General features: G+C 49.0%; 1 protein-coding gene across 2 annotated transcripts in view; it reads right to left on the reverse strand.

Moving 5' to 3' along the window:
* The window catches only part of PAX3 (paired box 3), a 91,912-nt gene extending 77,949 nt beyond the window's left edge, over nucleotides 1-13,963 (reverse strand). Inside the window, exons 1-4 of one of the 2 annotated variants that reach the window (XM_059927433.1) lie at nucleotides 13,661-13,963; nucleotides 12,175-12,410; nucleotides 10,714-10,843; nucleotides 9,409-9,543 (exon numbers count right to left, since the gene is read on the reverse strand). In XM_059927433.1, coding sequence (XP_059783416.1) covers nucleotides 9,409-9,543; nucleotides 10,714-10,843; nucleotides 12,175-12,410; nucleotides 13,661-13,745 — 586 coding nt within the window. In that variant the 5' untranslated portion in view covers nucleotides 13,746-13,963. The remainder of the gene's footprint in view (nucleotides 1-9,408; nucleotides 9,544-10,713; nucleotides 10,844-12,174; nucleotides 12,411-13,660) is intronic. The other variant, XM_059927434.1, reaches the window with a different exon arrangement.
* Nucleotides 13,964-14,441: the final 478 nt, after the last annotated feature.

The raw sequence follows: 14,441 nt of genomic DNA on the forward strand, positions 1-14,441 counted from the left end.
TCAATTTTTTGGACTCAGTGAAAGTGAATTTTTTGGTGAGTGTGTGTGTGCTTGTGTGCATGTATGTGTGCTGGTCTTCATTGTCGCTCCTAAGCCTGAATTAAGCTTTTATTTGCCCTTGGGCAGAGCCCATCTGCCAGTAGGCTAGTCACTTTCTGCATGTTCAGAGGGCTTTTTTCCCCACAAGATTTTGAGTTTTCCTGTGAGATAAGTGTAACTTGCACATAACTTGTATCTTCTCATTTTATTCTCATATCACCCTGGGAAATTGGTATAATGTGCCCCCATCTTACCAGACATCAGAACTCAAGGGGTTCACACCCAAAATGTGTTGGTCTCAATTTTAGAGCAAAATCAGTGATGCAAGACAGACTACTTTTACCTTGGGTGCTACGCTCTTATAAGGCAAGCAAAGACATGAAAAAGGACTTTGGGGTGTGTTTAAGTCAGACAAGAAACATTCATTTGTATTTGTGAACCTCAGTCAGGAAACCAGCCAAGTGGGGATTCAGAAAGAAGGAACCTGTTGCTTTTCTTATAATAAAATGAATTGGACCAATTAATTTTCTTTAGTTCAGGTTAAGCTCAACCATGGTAATTGGGAGACACACACACACACACACACACATACACACACACACATCCCCATACCCTGTGGCCAAGATTTTCTTAATCATGATAATATGTTTGAATACTGGAAGAATTTTAAAATATGTGTTTGAAGATAGACTCTATGAGTCTATAATTGTTTAAAAACAAGATTTTTTTCAAAAAGAAGATAGACCCTATAAAGGAAACAAAAATGATGTTAATACCCCCAGACAATGCCAAAGTAAGTTAATGCCTATATTACGGTTTGCCAAAAAAAAAAAAAAAAAGATAAAAGATGAGGGGTATGGTGGCTGTGCTCTTAGTTTATCTGTGTACCTATAAAAATCACAAGCCTACAAATGTAGGCTTTCTGTTAAAAATGTAAATTTGTATGTGACCATACAAGCATTGACTATGAAAGTATACAAAAACCAATTCCATGTTGCAAGATAAATTGCACACAGCCATTAACTTTCCTTTCTTAGCTATTCTACCCTAACTTACTTATTGTTTGCATGTAATGACATAAAGCCAAGTACATTTAATTCTGTAGTTGTTTCCAGAAATATGCCTACCATCTGATTATAAAATTTTTTAAAATTTACATTTAAGCCTCCTTAAAACTATACTATTTGAATTCTCAATATGATCCTGGAAATTTTTAATGCTGAAAAATCAGTGGTATTTCCTCTCCCTCAATCCTATGTTAGTCAGCCAAGAAGAGTCTCCCATCCTTGTCACAAAGCATTTTGATCAGCTATTTTAAAATAGAATCCAATGGAATCGGATCCAGAATGAATGGGAAATTGCTCCTAGAATCAAGAGTTTATATTAATATGCTATTGTAGATACAGTAAAGCTGGCCTTTACTGGGGGCTAAGTTAGGGGTTAAGGGGCTAAAAGTACATAAGAATCAAATCACTAAATGGGTTTAAGGAGACAAATATACGGCTAGTTTGCTATTGCCTGTCATGAGTTCTAGTTTGTTTTACTGGGGAAGATTCATTTCCCAATCACTGCAGTAAGAAGGAGGACATAAAAACTCAGACTACTTACTTTGATTGAGTTGCTTCACCACAAAGAGAAGGGGTTCTTTGTTGTTTTGGGTTTTTTCAACTTAAAATCCTGCAGCTAAAATTTAAATGCTACGAACTTTGTTATATGCAATGGGCAAGGTAAAACTCTTTCTCAGGATTTTTTTTTTTTCCAGGAGAAATGTGCACCAAATCAAATTCGAAATGTTACACCATTGTTCTTTATTAAAATGCAACTACTTCTTTGAAGAAAAGTGGCCATTTCCATGGCAGAAATTATCTGTTAGTCTCTTCTCAGTTTTTATCAGGAAGGAAGGAAAACAGACATTAAAGATATGAATTTATAAGGCCTTTTATTGCTCAAGTGTCTTCAACAACTATTTTCCATGGTTTTCATAGCTCCCTTTGACAATGGTGAAGCTTCTAACTCATCTCTCTTAAATAAATGTTTTATAACGTTAATGGCCATTTTGATAACTGCTCATTTTCCAGTTACAAACTGGAAAGTACATATATTCTGTTCCTTTGAGACCATCACAGAAATGTGGGGGAAGCTTTCTAAAAGGAGAGACGTTCCGATTCCAGCAAAAGTTCAACACTGTTGGAGCTCAGCGTTTGGCCCAACACTGCAAGATAGAGCTGAAAGCTGAGCTGTGCCACTCTCTACCCGAGACTGGCATGAACGGGGCGAGAAAACCTTTCCCAACAGAGCAGAGGATGGTCCTCTGTTCCCACTTTGGTGTGCATCTTCCAAGAGAATGGCAACTTCTGAAATTCCCTTTCACTTTCTCTGATCACAATTCCCCACTAAGGCAGCTAGTGCTTTTTTTTTTTAACAATAATATCAAATGTTGATTTTTTCCAGCCTTATTGAGATATAACTGACATAGCCCGTCACTGAGTCAGTAATTCTGCCTTGGTACTGACATCAGGCCCCACTCAGAGTATGACTCTGCTGTCCCCCTGGCAGTATATGAATACATAGCCTGATATCCAAGGGGGGAAAGTCACTTTAACTCCACATGTAAATGAAACATGAAATATACATATACATGGAAAATGCAGCAAAGAACTCTCTAGCACTGCATCTGGACCCAGGACAAGGTAGTCATAATAGATCTGCACTGACTCATACTTCCAGCTTAATCTGTTTCAGGCAGTTGTCTCACACTGCAATGATTGGGACTATTGCAAAGGACATTTGAGCACAGATAGATTATTAATTAATTGGGAGATTATAATACAAAATATTAGAAAATACCCACTAATGATTCTGACTCTGTATGTCAAGATTCATCTTGTTCAAGAGTGAATAAGAGTAAAATAAAATAAATGAAATAAAAATAAAACCCTAAGCACAGTTATTTAGTAGTGAAATGAACACAGAGAAAGGGATTCAGAAAATCCCGCACACAGGCAGATCTATGATGCTCAGTTGAATATTCAAAACTGAATCTGGCATAAATTTCACAACCTCAGTTAGAGTGACTCGGAATTTGCAAATTAAGCACAGAGATGGTATTTCCAAAAGAGCCTTTGCATGCATTTTAGCTCTCATAATAAAAGAAAAATCTATCCAAATATATTGAACTCTTAAACAAAACAAAACAAAACAAAAAAAGCCTAACAGTTCATCGAAAAATCAACAGCCAAAAAAGTCATAAAATTATTCAAGGAAATATTTTTCCTAGCATTCAACAGCAGTGCTGAATGTGAATTGGGAAGCTGTGCTGTTACCTCAAATTCCGATGACTCTAGAAAGTGTAACCTACAGGAGAAATAAATCTTTTTGTGTGTGTGCGCAACTGGGTATAGTTTACTGCCAACATAACTCATAGTGACCGACTTACAAATAAACTCTAACAATACACAAACTATACACACAAACAAACACGTATCTGCTCCTACATTGTAGGAGGTTTAAAAACATGCATGGGATTCATCTAACCATCCATAAACACAAAAATTGTGAAAACATATGTAGAGAAATGCAGTCAATCTAATTCCCAGTTTCCTGTGTATTTAATTGTTCTCCAGCTAGTTTTACACAAAACTCTGACATCTTGCCTTTACGTCATTCCAGCTTGGCAGGTAACTTCAGTAAAACTTCCATATTTAGAAATTTAGTGACATTCAGGATCTTAGTTTCCATGCCTCTCGTCACCTCCCCCCAAACGAGAAGTTATTTGATGATAAATTCACCATCTTAGCCTAAGTTCTAAACAAGAAATCACCATAGGATAATTAAAAACACCCCATGAATCTCTTCTCTGCAAACCTAGGACACGTAACTGGTTTCGGTTCCTATTTCTTAAAGAGAATTCAGTCAATCCTCCTTAGAGGTTTCAGAGGAAAAGGAGGATTTTCCAAGACAGATAAGTTGAAATGATCCTGCTTTGATCTCAGTGGTTAAGACTCCCTCACAATGGAAGATGGCCACTGAGAGGCCGGGATCCCGGCCTTTTAATGCGTAACAATGGTATCAACAAACAGCTACTTAATCAATATTTGGCCAGAGCTGCTGAAAACTTCCTTTTCAGATTTTAATTCCTAGTTGTAAAACAACCCCAGAGCAGCCAGTGAGATAAGGCATTAAACTGACTGCTTAATTGCCTTTTACTGTCTTGTTAGTTATATATGTACATTCTTAATGGTTCTTTAATCTTTATTTACCCACATAAATAAGTTACCTGCCAAAGGACTCCACCGAACTGAACCAACCTTCTCTGCCCCAGCCCTGGCCAAACTCTCTCACCGTTTATTGCTGTTGTTGAGGCTTTTAATATTCATTGGCTATTTATTTACGTACAATGTGAGCATTTAACCTCATAGTTAGGAAGGAATTTTTTTTCCCTTAAAAATATATGTATTCATGAATGTTGAACCTGAGTTCGGTGGCAACGCTTGTATTCACCTGATTAATTTCCGCATATTCCACTCCCTGAACCGAGGCGCACTTGCTGGTTCCACCTCACCGCGCCGATGAGTTTTACTGCACAGCCCTGGGGACTCTTAAATGACCCTTCAGTAATTATTACCCACGTGAAGCCCCTACGTCCCCGCTCCGGTGCTATCAACAAGCAAATCAAACTTCAAAATCAACATACAATTTCAAGCATTGGTTAGAAAATCTGCATGTTTTCAATAAGGCTAGAAAGTGAGCCTACAGCAGTCAACCAAACAAAACAAACCCTCAAAAAATAAAACTACGATCCGAACTCGGGTGTTTCCTTTCAAATCGGTCCAACAGGAAAATCGTTACCGTTATCTCCTTGAAAAGAACACAGCGAGGTGTTTTAATTTAATTCAAGTTTTGATATTTCCAATACATTTTTAAACGGGTGATATTTCCTTGTTGAGTATTGTAAGGGCTTCAGAAAACATGAAATTTACCCCAAAGACCTGAGACGACATTGGGGTCAAATTCGTGATTCTGACAAATGGACTCGGAGAGTGGGCCGTCCACTTTAATAAAGGTTCCGATGCCACAAACCTAAGATCTTATAGCCCGTGATTTTAATCTGTGGGAAAGTTCCTCCCTCCCCCGCCCCCGCCTGTTCCCCGCACCGCCCCCCCCCCCCGCCCTTTGCCTCGCGCCAAAATGTCCTTCCCTGCTAACTTCAAGGCTGGGGGGGTCCGGGGGGGCGGGTGAGGGAAGAAACGGCCTTCCGCTCCCCTCGATGTCAGTAGCACTCCCGTTAATGATAAAATGTTCTTTTCATGATTCCACTGGAAATGAAATAGTTGCAGGACTTTTAAAACTTGTACATTTTTAATTGCTTTATCTTATGTCCCGCTGAAAAGCTGATGTCGTCCTCGTTAATTTTAGAAAAGCTCCTAAGTTTACAAACTCAAGCAAAACTTTTGTCACCTTTACTTTCTCAAATTAAAAAAAGAAAAAAAGCACTGTTTTTCATAAACGTCAAATTGAAAGGGAGCGTTAAAAAAAAGGAGGGTAAGCTCCACCCTACCTATGCTTGGGGTCTCTTGGCTCAATCTTTGAAATTGTTGCAAACCTCCCACGCTCACTGGTGATTCTTAAAAGGGGTAAAGTCCTATGAAAGTGTATCTCCAGCCCCAATCAAAACATCAATTTGGCAATCTGGCCTCTCTCCCCCTGCACTCCCGAGCTGCCACTTCAAAGCCGCAGCAACAAGTCAGTAATTGTAACTTTGCATCTAAATATTTAAGCGAGAGTCTTGCAGTCGCGTGTCCATTTACAGTCCTCATCTGTGCTGTAATTCCATTACGGCACAAAGCAAAAATGTTTCCCAAAACTCACAAACAGGAAAAGCGTCACCCTGCTGCTGCTGCCGCTGGAGAAGGAGGAGGAGGAGGAGTTGATGAAGGAGCAGTTTCTATTGATTAGTCACTGCTTTTGTGTTAAGGGCTTTCTTTAAAATAAGAAAAAAATGGGGGGAGGTTGCAGAAATTTCACTAATGTGAGCCTCAGGCAAGGAAGGGGGAAAAAAGAGGAGAAGAAGAGGGCGGGGGAGGCGGGCTGTGTCTAGATGAAAGTGAGAAGGACATAAAGGAGGCAATTGAGTCGGCTGCAGCCCGGCGAGCTAAGCTTCGAGCCGGCCGGAGCGCAGGGGAGGGGGCGGCGCGGCGCTTTGGCGCAGGGCGCAGGAGTGGGGGCCGGCCCATTGTGGCGGCGCCCGCGGGCCAGCTCCGCAGCGCCGGGGGAGGAACAGAGACGCCTATTGAGTGGCCGCAGCGCGGGCTGTGCCCACAGCCCCAGTTGCCGCGACCGGGGCTAGGTTCCTACCGCTGCGCCTGCTCGGCTCTTGGGGAGGGGAAGGGTGTGTGGGGAGGGGGGTGTGGGGGGAGATGAGAAGGGTGCTGGGGGGGTGTTCCTGGCTGCCCTACCCTCTCTTTCCATCCTGGCAAAAGAGCTGGAAGCAAAGATCCAGGAGGGGCGCACAGCGTCTGTTGCGCGCCTAGGGCGCACGGGCCTGAGCGCCCCGCGTCGGTCCGAAGCGCTGCTCTTGCATTGGGCGAGGGACAGGGCAAAGTTGGGAAGGTGAAAGAGGCCATCCAGAAGAAAGGACAAGACCCTAGAGAGAAAAACGAGGGCCGTTCTGACCTCTTTCAGGGTACCTCTCTCCCTGTGTCCCAGTCTCTAACAAGTAGAGAGAGGTACTCGGGAAAGCCAGTCTCAGAAACATCCGGCAGGCCGGAAAGGAAGCTGGAACCTCCAGAGAGAGCGCGCCGCCCTGATCATGACACCCAAACGTCCCTCCTCAGCCCGGCTCCTCCTGCCCCGCCTGGGAGCTCAGAGCCCTTTATCAACATTCAGTCTATTTTCCAAGCGGGGCAGCCTGGGACTTTTGCGGCCCAAAGGATGGAGGGAATTTTGGGAGGTTTTTTTGAGGTTTTGAAACTTCCCTTCAAACTACACTCCACTCTGTCCTTTCTCTGGGCCCCTCTTGTCCTCCAGGGCTCATCCGGAAAGGGAGCTAGAGGCACTGAAGAGACTGACGCTGCATCTTCCCTGACAACCCCAAATTAAATTAGACTTCAGTCTCCGAGTTGTGTGTACGTGTGTGTTTTCAACGGTTCAGCCCCCTCTGGGGAGAATACTCTGATTTTAAAACTGGTAGCAATTGCCCTTGAATGGCAGCGGGCCCAGCTAGACGGCCCAAAAGACTAGAAACATTTTGTAGGTGAAATGGCCACTTTTTCCACGCTGGAAAGTCCATAAAACTTCCTGGCGCAGCAGCTATTGGGGCTCATTGAATAATTCATCCCTCATTGCAAGCCCATAATGTCTATTCTCGGCCCTTTGTGGGGCTGTTTTCTCTTCTTTTCTCCTTGAATTATAAAAAGGTTGCCTTCCTTTGTTCACATCAAGCTGCTGCGAGCCGGAGCTTTGTCTGGGCCGAGCTAAAGTGTGAGTTTCAATGGACTCTCCAGGCTTTGTCTCCCAAGTTCATCTCCAAGTGTAGATTGTGTAGAGAAGGCCTTCTTTGTAAAAGCTGGAAAAGTTGTACAAATGTTTGACCAGCTCATTTGGGGCGTTTTGTCTCCTGGGCCTCGGTTGCCGGTGCTGCGAGGAAGCTGTCGAGCTGCTGAGCGGGCGCCTCCAGCAACAAGTAGCAAAGCCTTGCCACCCTTCACCCCCCCCCCCTTCCCAAGCCTCTCCTACCCTCTGGGCTCATTGCCCCGCTGCCTGCAGGGGCCCGTTAGGTTTGGGGTTGGCTGGTTTCTTGCCTTTTTCCCCTCCCCAGCATCTCCGTGATGCATCTAGACCTAGAATAAAAGCTGGGGTCTGTTCTCAGAGACCAGGGCAGAAGCGCACCCCTCCAAAAGGAAGGGCTTAAACTGAGTCCATGGGAGGCCCCTGCTTTAGAAGGAGGGAAGCAACAGCACGTGTATCTCCTGCCCAACCTGCTGTGGTTTTGGTGTCTTTTCTTGATTGCCTGTGTGCGCCAGGGCATCTAGGCACCTGTTTATCGCTGAAATCTGTGGCTCGGATTTACAACATTGAAATCTGGGTCCCTTCGAGGTTGTGTACAGAGTTTGCATTGATTTGTAAAGCTGCCGCTCCGGAGGGCCAGCGGTCCGCCCCGGAGTTGAGCAATGAAGGTAAAAGAAGCGACCACTTTCCCGACCCACAGTCCTACCCTGGATGCCACCGGCTGACGGCCCAGACCCAGCTGGTCGAAGTGGGTGATCGCTCCAAGCCCACCTGGAGAGCCGCCTACCCTTCTAGGGCAACTCAAAAGTCAACTCAGCCCAACGAAGTCCCGGCCCCCCGGCGAGGGAAGGCCACGCCTGGGGGAGGGGGGCACCTGGCAACTCCCGGCCCTTTGTGCTTTGGAAGAGGTGCAACCACCCCCAAGGCCAAAAGTGCTGAGATGCAAAACGGCTGAGACTCTCCTGCTGCCATGAACCCTTCCAGGTTCAACTCCCACAGGGTTGACTTTCTTTTGTGGGAGTGGGCGTACCTTTAGAGTCTGAAGACAACCCGCAGGCTGCACTTATGACTCCGCGGGGGAGATTCCCTCTTGAGGCTGACAGATCGCAGCCAACAAGAAGACAATGGTCCGCACCCCTGGGCGGAGAAAGGGTGCCGGCACTGCGAGCCCAAGAACCCAGACCCCCTCGGTTTGTAACCCAGAGCTTAGGCTTGTTTTACTTCCCAGACACGCACAGCTCAAACCCTACCGCATTTGAAAACCAATTTAAAACAAACAAAAAAACAGCCAACTTACAGATGTACCTTTATAAGGCAATCAATGTGGTGCAACCTTGGGACCCCACTGCCTTAAACAGTTTTGAGCCTCTCTCTCTCTCTTGTCCTCGTTCCCGTCCCTCTCCCTCTCTCCCTCTCCGCGCCCCCCTGCTCTGATGTGGAAACCCCTTTGGAGACCCGGGCCTTTCCTAAGGGCGGAAAAAGTTCCTTTAACCTCCGGAGGCTCACGGACTGCCCCCAGCCTCACAACCTCTCAGAGACGCCCAGTCCGGTACCCCAGAGGGCAGGAGGGTGGCCCCGCACCCAGACCGCACTTTGCAGTTCTGCCTTCCGTGGGGCTGCGAGTGGTGTGGAGGAAAGGTTTAAAAATAGAAAGAAAAAAAAAAAGAAGAAAAGATTTTTGTGTTCACTGTAAGTGCGTCTCTGGTCTTTCACTTGAACGCTCTTACCCGGGTGCAGGGGATATGAGCGAGAAGGGACCTTGACACGAGCGGGGCTGCGCCGCCCTCAGGACCCCAGCGTCAGAGCGCGGAGTTCGGGGAGGCGCAGGCCCCCCAAGGCGCCGCCCAGCGCGCCGCCGCTTACCTCGTTCGCTCAGGATGCCGTCGATGCTGTGTTTCGCCTTCTTCTCACTCTCCTCTGCCTCCTTCCTCTCCAGGTCGGCCTCCTCCTCCTCGCCTTTCCCGAATTTACTCCTCAGGATGCGGCTGATGGAACTCACTGGGGGCGGAAGGAGGAAGGGGGCGCTTACGACTGAGACCTGCAGGGCCGCGCTGCAAGGGGCCCCCCGGCCCCCAGTCGGGGTACGGGTGGGGGGCCTAGAAGGCCTACCCTGCACAGCTTGCTTCCGTCTCCTCCAGCGTCTTTGGGCATCCTCGTCCTTCTACACCCCGCCTCACCCTCCCACTCATACCCCCCATCCCATAATCGGCCTCTAGAAACAGCGAGCCGGGAGCCTGGAAAGCTCGCACCTCCAGGTTAGGGCCGGGAACCGCGGTCTCGGTCCGCTCTCCCCAGTAGGAAGTTTCCCTCCTAGACTCCACAGACGGGTCTCTAGATCTCCAATCTAAGAGATTTCTCCCGCCAGCCACACTGCACCGCCTCAACCTGAAGGCATTGCGCCCCGCGGTTCGCGGTAAAGCAGGAAGAACCAGAGCGGACCCGTCCCCTGCAATTCAACTTTTTTCTTCTTTTTTTTTTTTTCTTTGAGGCCATAAAGGGTTTAAATTTCAACTGCAGAATCGTTTCCTATTGTAAAAGTCAAAAGAAAATGCACTCTCCCCCATTTATTTTTTCCAGATTCCAGTCTGGTAAACAAATCCATGCTCCGAAATATCTCGTTCTCGCAGGGGGGAAAAGGGAGTTTCCTTTTAATTAAAAACAAACCCGCGCGCCCTCGCCCTCGCCTGCGCTCGCCCCTCTTCTCCCTCCGCCTCCCCCTGGCCGCCGGGGGCGCCGGATGGGCCCTGGGACTCGGGAAAAAATCCCGGCCGTTGCCGAAGCCTCCCCTCCTTGGCTCGCACGGTGAAGTCTCGGTTGGCGCGGCCCCATCTCCCTTCGGTTAGGATTACCAAAACATTTGTTTCTCTTTAAAAGGGAACATCAATATTAATAAACGCCTGGCCTCCGCCTCGCGTTTCCTGCCCTGCCTCTTCGACAGAAATCCTCTTTGGGGAGCCCTCAGCGGCGGGCTCTCAACCCCAGGACAAGCAGCTCACCACTCCCTCCATAAAACGCCAAAAACGTCTAGCTCGTAAATATTTCAGAGCCCTGGGAGGGGCCGTCGTCCGATCGCCCAGATCGATCATTGGGGTGATTATGGTTCAGATGGCCCGCCCGGGTAATAGCGACTGACGCCTCGCCCCAGGAAGACGTTAATGAGCCTGGTACCTGAGGGTACGGTGTTTCGATCACAGACCGCGTCCTTGAGTAATTTGTCTCGAATTTCCCAGCTGAACATGCCTGGGTTCTCTCTTTTGTATTCCTCAATTTTCTTCTCCACGTCAGGCGTTGTCACCTGCTTTAAGAGAACAGGCAGGCAGGCGTTGGTACCCAGTCCTCTGGGCCAGATGTGGCGGCCGCACCGCCTCGGGCCTAGAGGGACGCTCCTTCGTGCGCCCCCGGGAAGGTCCCTCTGCTTAGCAAAAGGACCCCTGCTCTCTGAGGCAGTGTACTTTAGAAAGGGGCAGAGAGGAAACCATCCCACCCGGAAGCAGCCTGGGTACTCTCCTCCCCAGATCAGTCCCTCAGTCGGCTTAAAATAAGAAGAGGTATGACATATTGGAAGGGGTGTACTTTCAGATCCGTGGAAATAAAGAAAGGCAGCCCCTTACACTGAATCAACACGAAAACGAAACTAAAAAAGGAATGCTTGAAAGAGGAGCAGAAAAATCAAGTTAGACCTGCAACTTGGGCCTTTCCAAAGGAGCACAAGATTTTAGCTAAGGTGAAGACCAAAATGAAATGCAAAAGGTGAGTGTCCAGATTTTTTAAAAATTAGAGAGGATAGCAAATATGGATAATTTTAGAGACTGGCTCTTTTCTTCCCAATAAAAAGCGTTTCCAGAGATTCTTAGAGAGGTTGCAAGGGGGGCTGGCATGGCAGGAGGAGAGGCGGTTGTCTGGAAGTCTTCAGTTTACCAGAACCCTCCTGTTGGTTTTGCCCTGTGGCAACTAGAAAATTATATTGGATTTTCCCCACGTCCAGAAGAAAAGGCAGACCGTATACAGTCCCCTCCCACTCAGCCACAGCCAGTGTGATTCTCTTTCCTTTTTTAAGGAGAACCAAAATAATTTGAGGATAGCACCGAACTACCTTTTAAAAGCCAAGTCATTGGCTCATTGCAAAGAATACAAATCACCCTGGCTTTTGACTCCTTGAAGACAATTTGGACTGGAGGCGACTGGGGATGGGAGTTGGGAGAGAAACCATTAAAAACCAAAAGTGGTTCCTTGGATTAGTTTTGGAAAAGGCAGTGCAGTGTCTGGGAGCTGGGATGATACTTGGGGAAGAAACCAGCAACAGGTGGGCACATACAGTTTGCACACTTTGGGTGTTTGCCTATTAAAATAATTTGATGAGGATTCCAGGACTCTGAGGCATAAAAAACAAATGCTTTATCACCTGTGCAAAAAGGCTGGAGTTTTTCCTTAGCGTTTATCAAGGAGCTCCAGCTAAGACACCACTCTAGCCACTTCCCTTCAACCCCCAATACACACACACACACACCTTCTCAGATTTGGATAAACTCCTCAGAAAGCCCCAGATGTCAGTCCTTGCCCCCTGCCCATTCTTCCCTAACTCGGGACACTGCAGGCAGGAGGCCTCCAGGGCCAGGCCCACGCGCTCACCTTGGGCTTGCTGCCACCGATGGCGCCGGGGCGGATGGAGCCCGTCTCCTGATATCTGCACAGGATCTTAGAGACGCAGCCGTGGGACACACGCAGCTGGCGGGAGATGACACAGGGCCGGATGCCGTGGTGGGCCATCTCCACGATCTTGTGACGGATGTGGTTGGGTAGCGGCCTGCCGTTGATAAATACACCGCCGAGCTGGTTGACCCGGCCCTGGCCGAGGGGGGTGGACACTGAGAGCACAAGGCGAAGAGAGAGACGCACAGAACGTCATTTCGGGAGAGCAGAGAGCAGCCCAAAAGGTGAACCCACCTAATTTCTCACTCCTCTGGCCAATCGCCATGTTACAGCCTCAACACTGAAACTGCTCCATTCAGGCTCCCAGCCGCAGACCCTGTTTCAACTACACTTGTTCAAATTATTAAGCAATTCAGGGGCACATAATCTTTTGTGAAGGGAACAACCAGGGCAAAATAACTCGCTCCAGTGAAACTGTCTTCCCTTTGGGCCCAGGAAAGGGGACAACTTGTGGGGGGAGACTCTGAGGCTGGAACAGCCTCCTGGCAGAAAGATGTTCACCCAGGCCTTCTCGAAGTCGCACTAAACTCTGTCTAATTGGGGCAGCTTTCTTTCTAAGGGACTTGGAGGAGCTGGCAGCCCTTCGGGTTTCTGGCTGAGAGGGCCGCAGGCAAAGGTCAAAGAGGGTCCTGAAAGCAAGTCGCAGGTGTCAGTGCGTGTCACCTGTTACACCTCGGGACAGAGATGCCAGTCGGGTATGCTCGCAGGTCCCCTCGCCTCCGCTGGTGCCCTGGATATCACATCCTATTCTGCACTGAGGGCCAAGGCTAGGCGCCACCCTGCCAGCATCCCGGCTCGGGCGCCTCAACCTCGCAAATTGCCTAGAAAGTTTCGGGCTTGCAAATCCTCTTGCCTCCCTGGGATTCCAGAACCTTCAGGCTAACTGAAAGGCAGTTCCCCAAACGGGTTGTGGAAACTTCGAGATGCCGCTGGAGATGAATGGAACTCTAATTAATGAATCAATTAATACTAAATTTTCCAAACACCACCACAACTTTGTAGCGGCAAGAAAATCCTTCCAGAATTAACAAAAGTTTAGCAAACATGGGAGCAACCGGGACAGTTCTGAGATGCCTTCGGGTGGACAAAATGCTGAGAAGTTGCTTTCTGGTACTCAGAAGCCGCTGATCCTTTCCCCACCACGGCATTTCCAAAACAACAGAGCAAAGCGGAACGGCCCAGGAACAGGCCTGACGGCCAAGCTCCGCGGAGTTGAGGAGAGAAGGGCGCTTCGTTTGCCCAGAGAAAATCGAGTCGGGATCTCTCCCGACTGTTCCCTCCTGGGGCGGGGGTACCCCGGGAATGGGATCCTGGACGCGCCAAAGGAGCCAGTGGAGACCCGGGGCTGAGTGGAGCAGCCCCGCCGCGGCCCCGGGGTCTGGGCGGCGCTGAGGCCCTTTCTTACCTTCCAGCGGGAACCCGCTGCGCGGGTAGTTCTGCCCCGGGCCCGGCCGCATCATCCTGGGCACAGCTCCGGCCAGTGTGGTCATCCTGGGGACAGCGCCGCTTGGAAATTATATCCAGGTGAAGGCGAAATAGAAAGACGAGAGAGGCGCTGGTGACCCTCGGCAACTCCCCCGAGCGTGGAGAGCCCCTCCCCAAAAAGACTGGAGAGAGAGGAGGGACACGGGGAGGGGGCTGCTCGCTCCTAGTCCAAAGAGAGGCTCGAGGTGGAACCGGGGAAAGGGGCGGGCAGGGAGGCCCCGGAGTCCAGGATCCCGAGCCCAGGGCGGAAAAGTTTGGTGCGAAGCTGGGCGAGCGGCGCCGCGGCTGGGAGCGCTGGGGAGGGAGCTCGGAGCGCCGCGACGAGCCGAGGGGGGGGGCCGGGGGCGGGTGCGCGGCCGGCCTGAGTCTCCTCCCGTCGTGACACCGAGTGCGGGGATCCGGGCTCGGGAGCATTTATTAGTTCTTTCGCCCAAAGCTTGGTCAGGAGCCCTGAGCTGCGATTGGCCGACGGGGAGACCGTCCCGGGTGGCGGAGACACGCGCTGATTGGGCGACAGCGGCCACTTTCTCTTCCCATCCCCGGCGGCGCCGAAGCCTCGGCAGGCCCGGAGAGGAACCTGCGCTGCGCCTCTTCCTCGGGGAAGACAAGGGTACACCCACGGAAACAGGGAGAGACAGTCCGAGGGAGATGGCAGCTGCTGAGACTGGAGAGGGGTCCGCGTCTGTCTGTCTGTCACTCTA

Source organism: Balaenoptera ricei, chromosome 7 (assembly GCF_028023285.1).
Source record: "Balaenoptera ricei isolate mBalRic1 chromosome 7, mBalRic1.hap2, whole genome shotgun sequence".
Classification (NCBI taxonomy): Eukaryota; Metazoa; Chordata; class Mammalia; order Artiodactyla; family Balaenopteridae; genus Balaenoptera; species Balaenoptera ricei.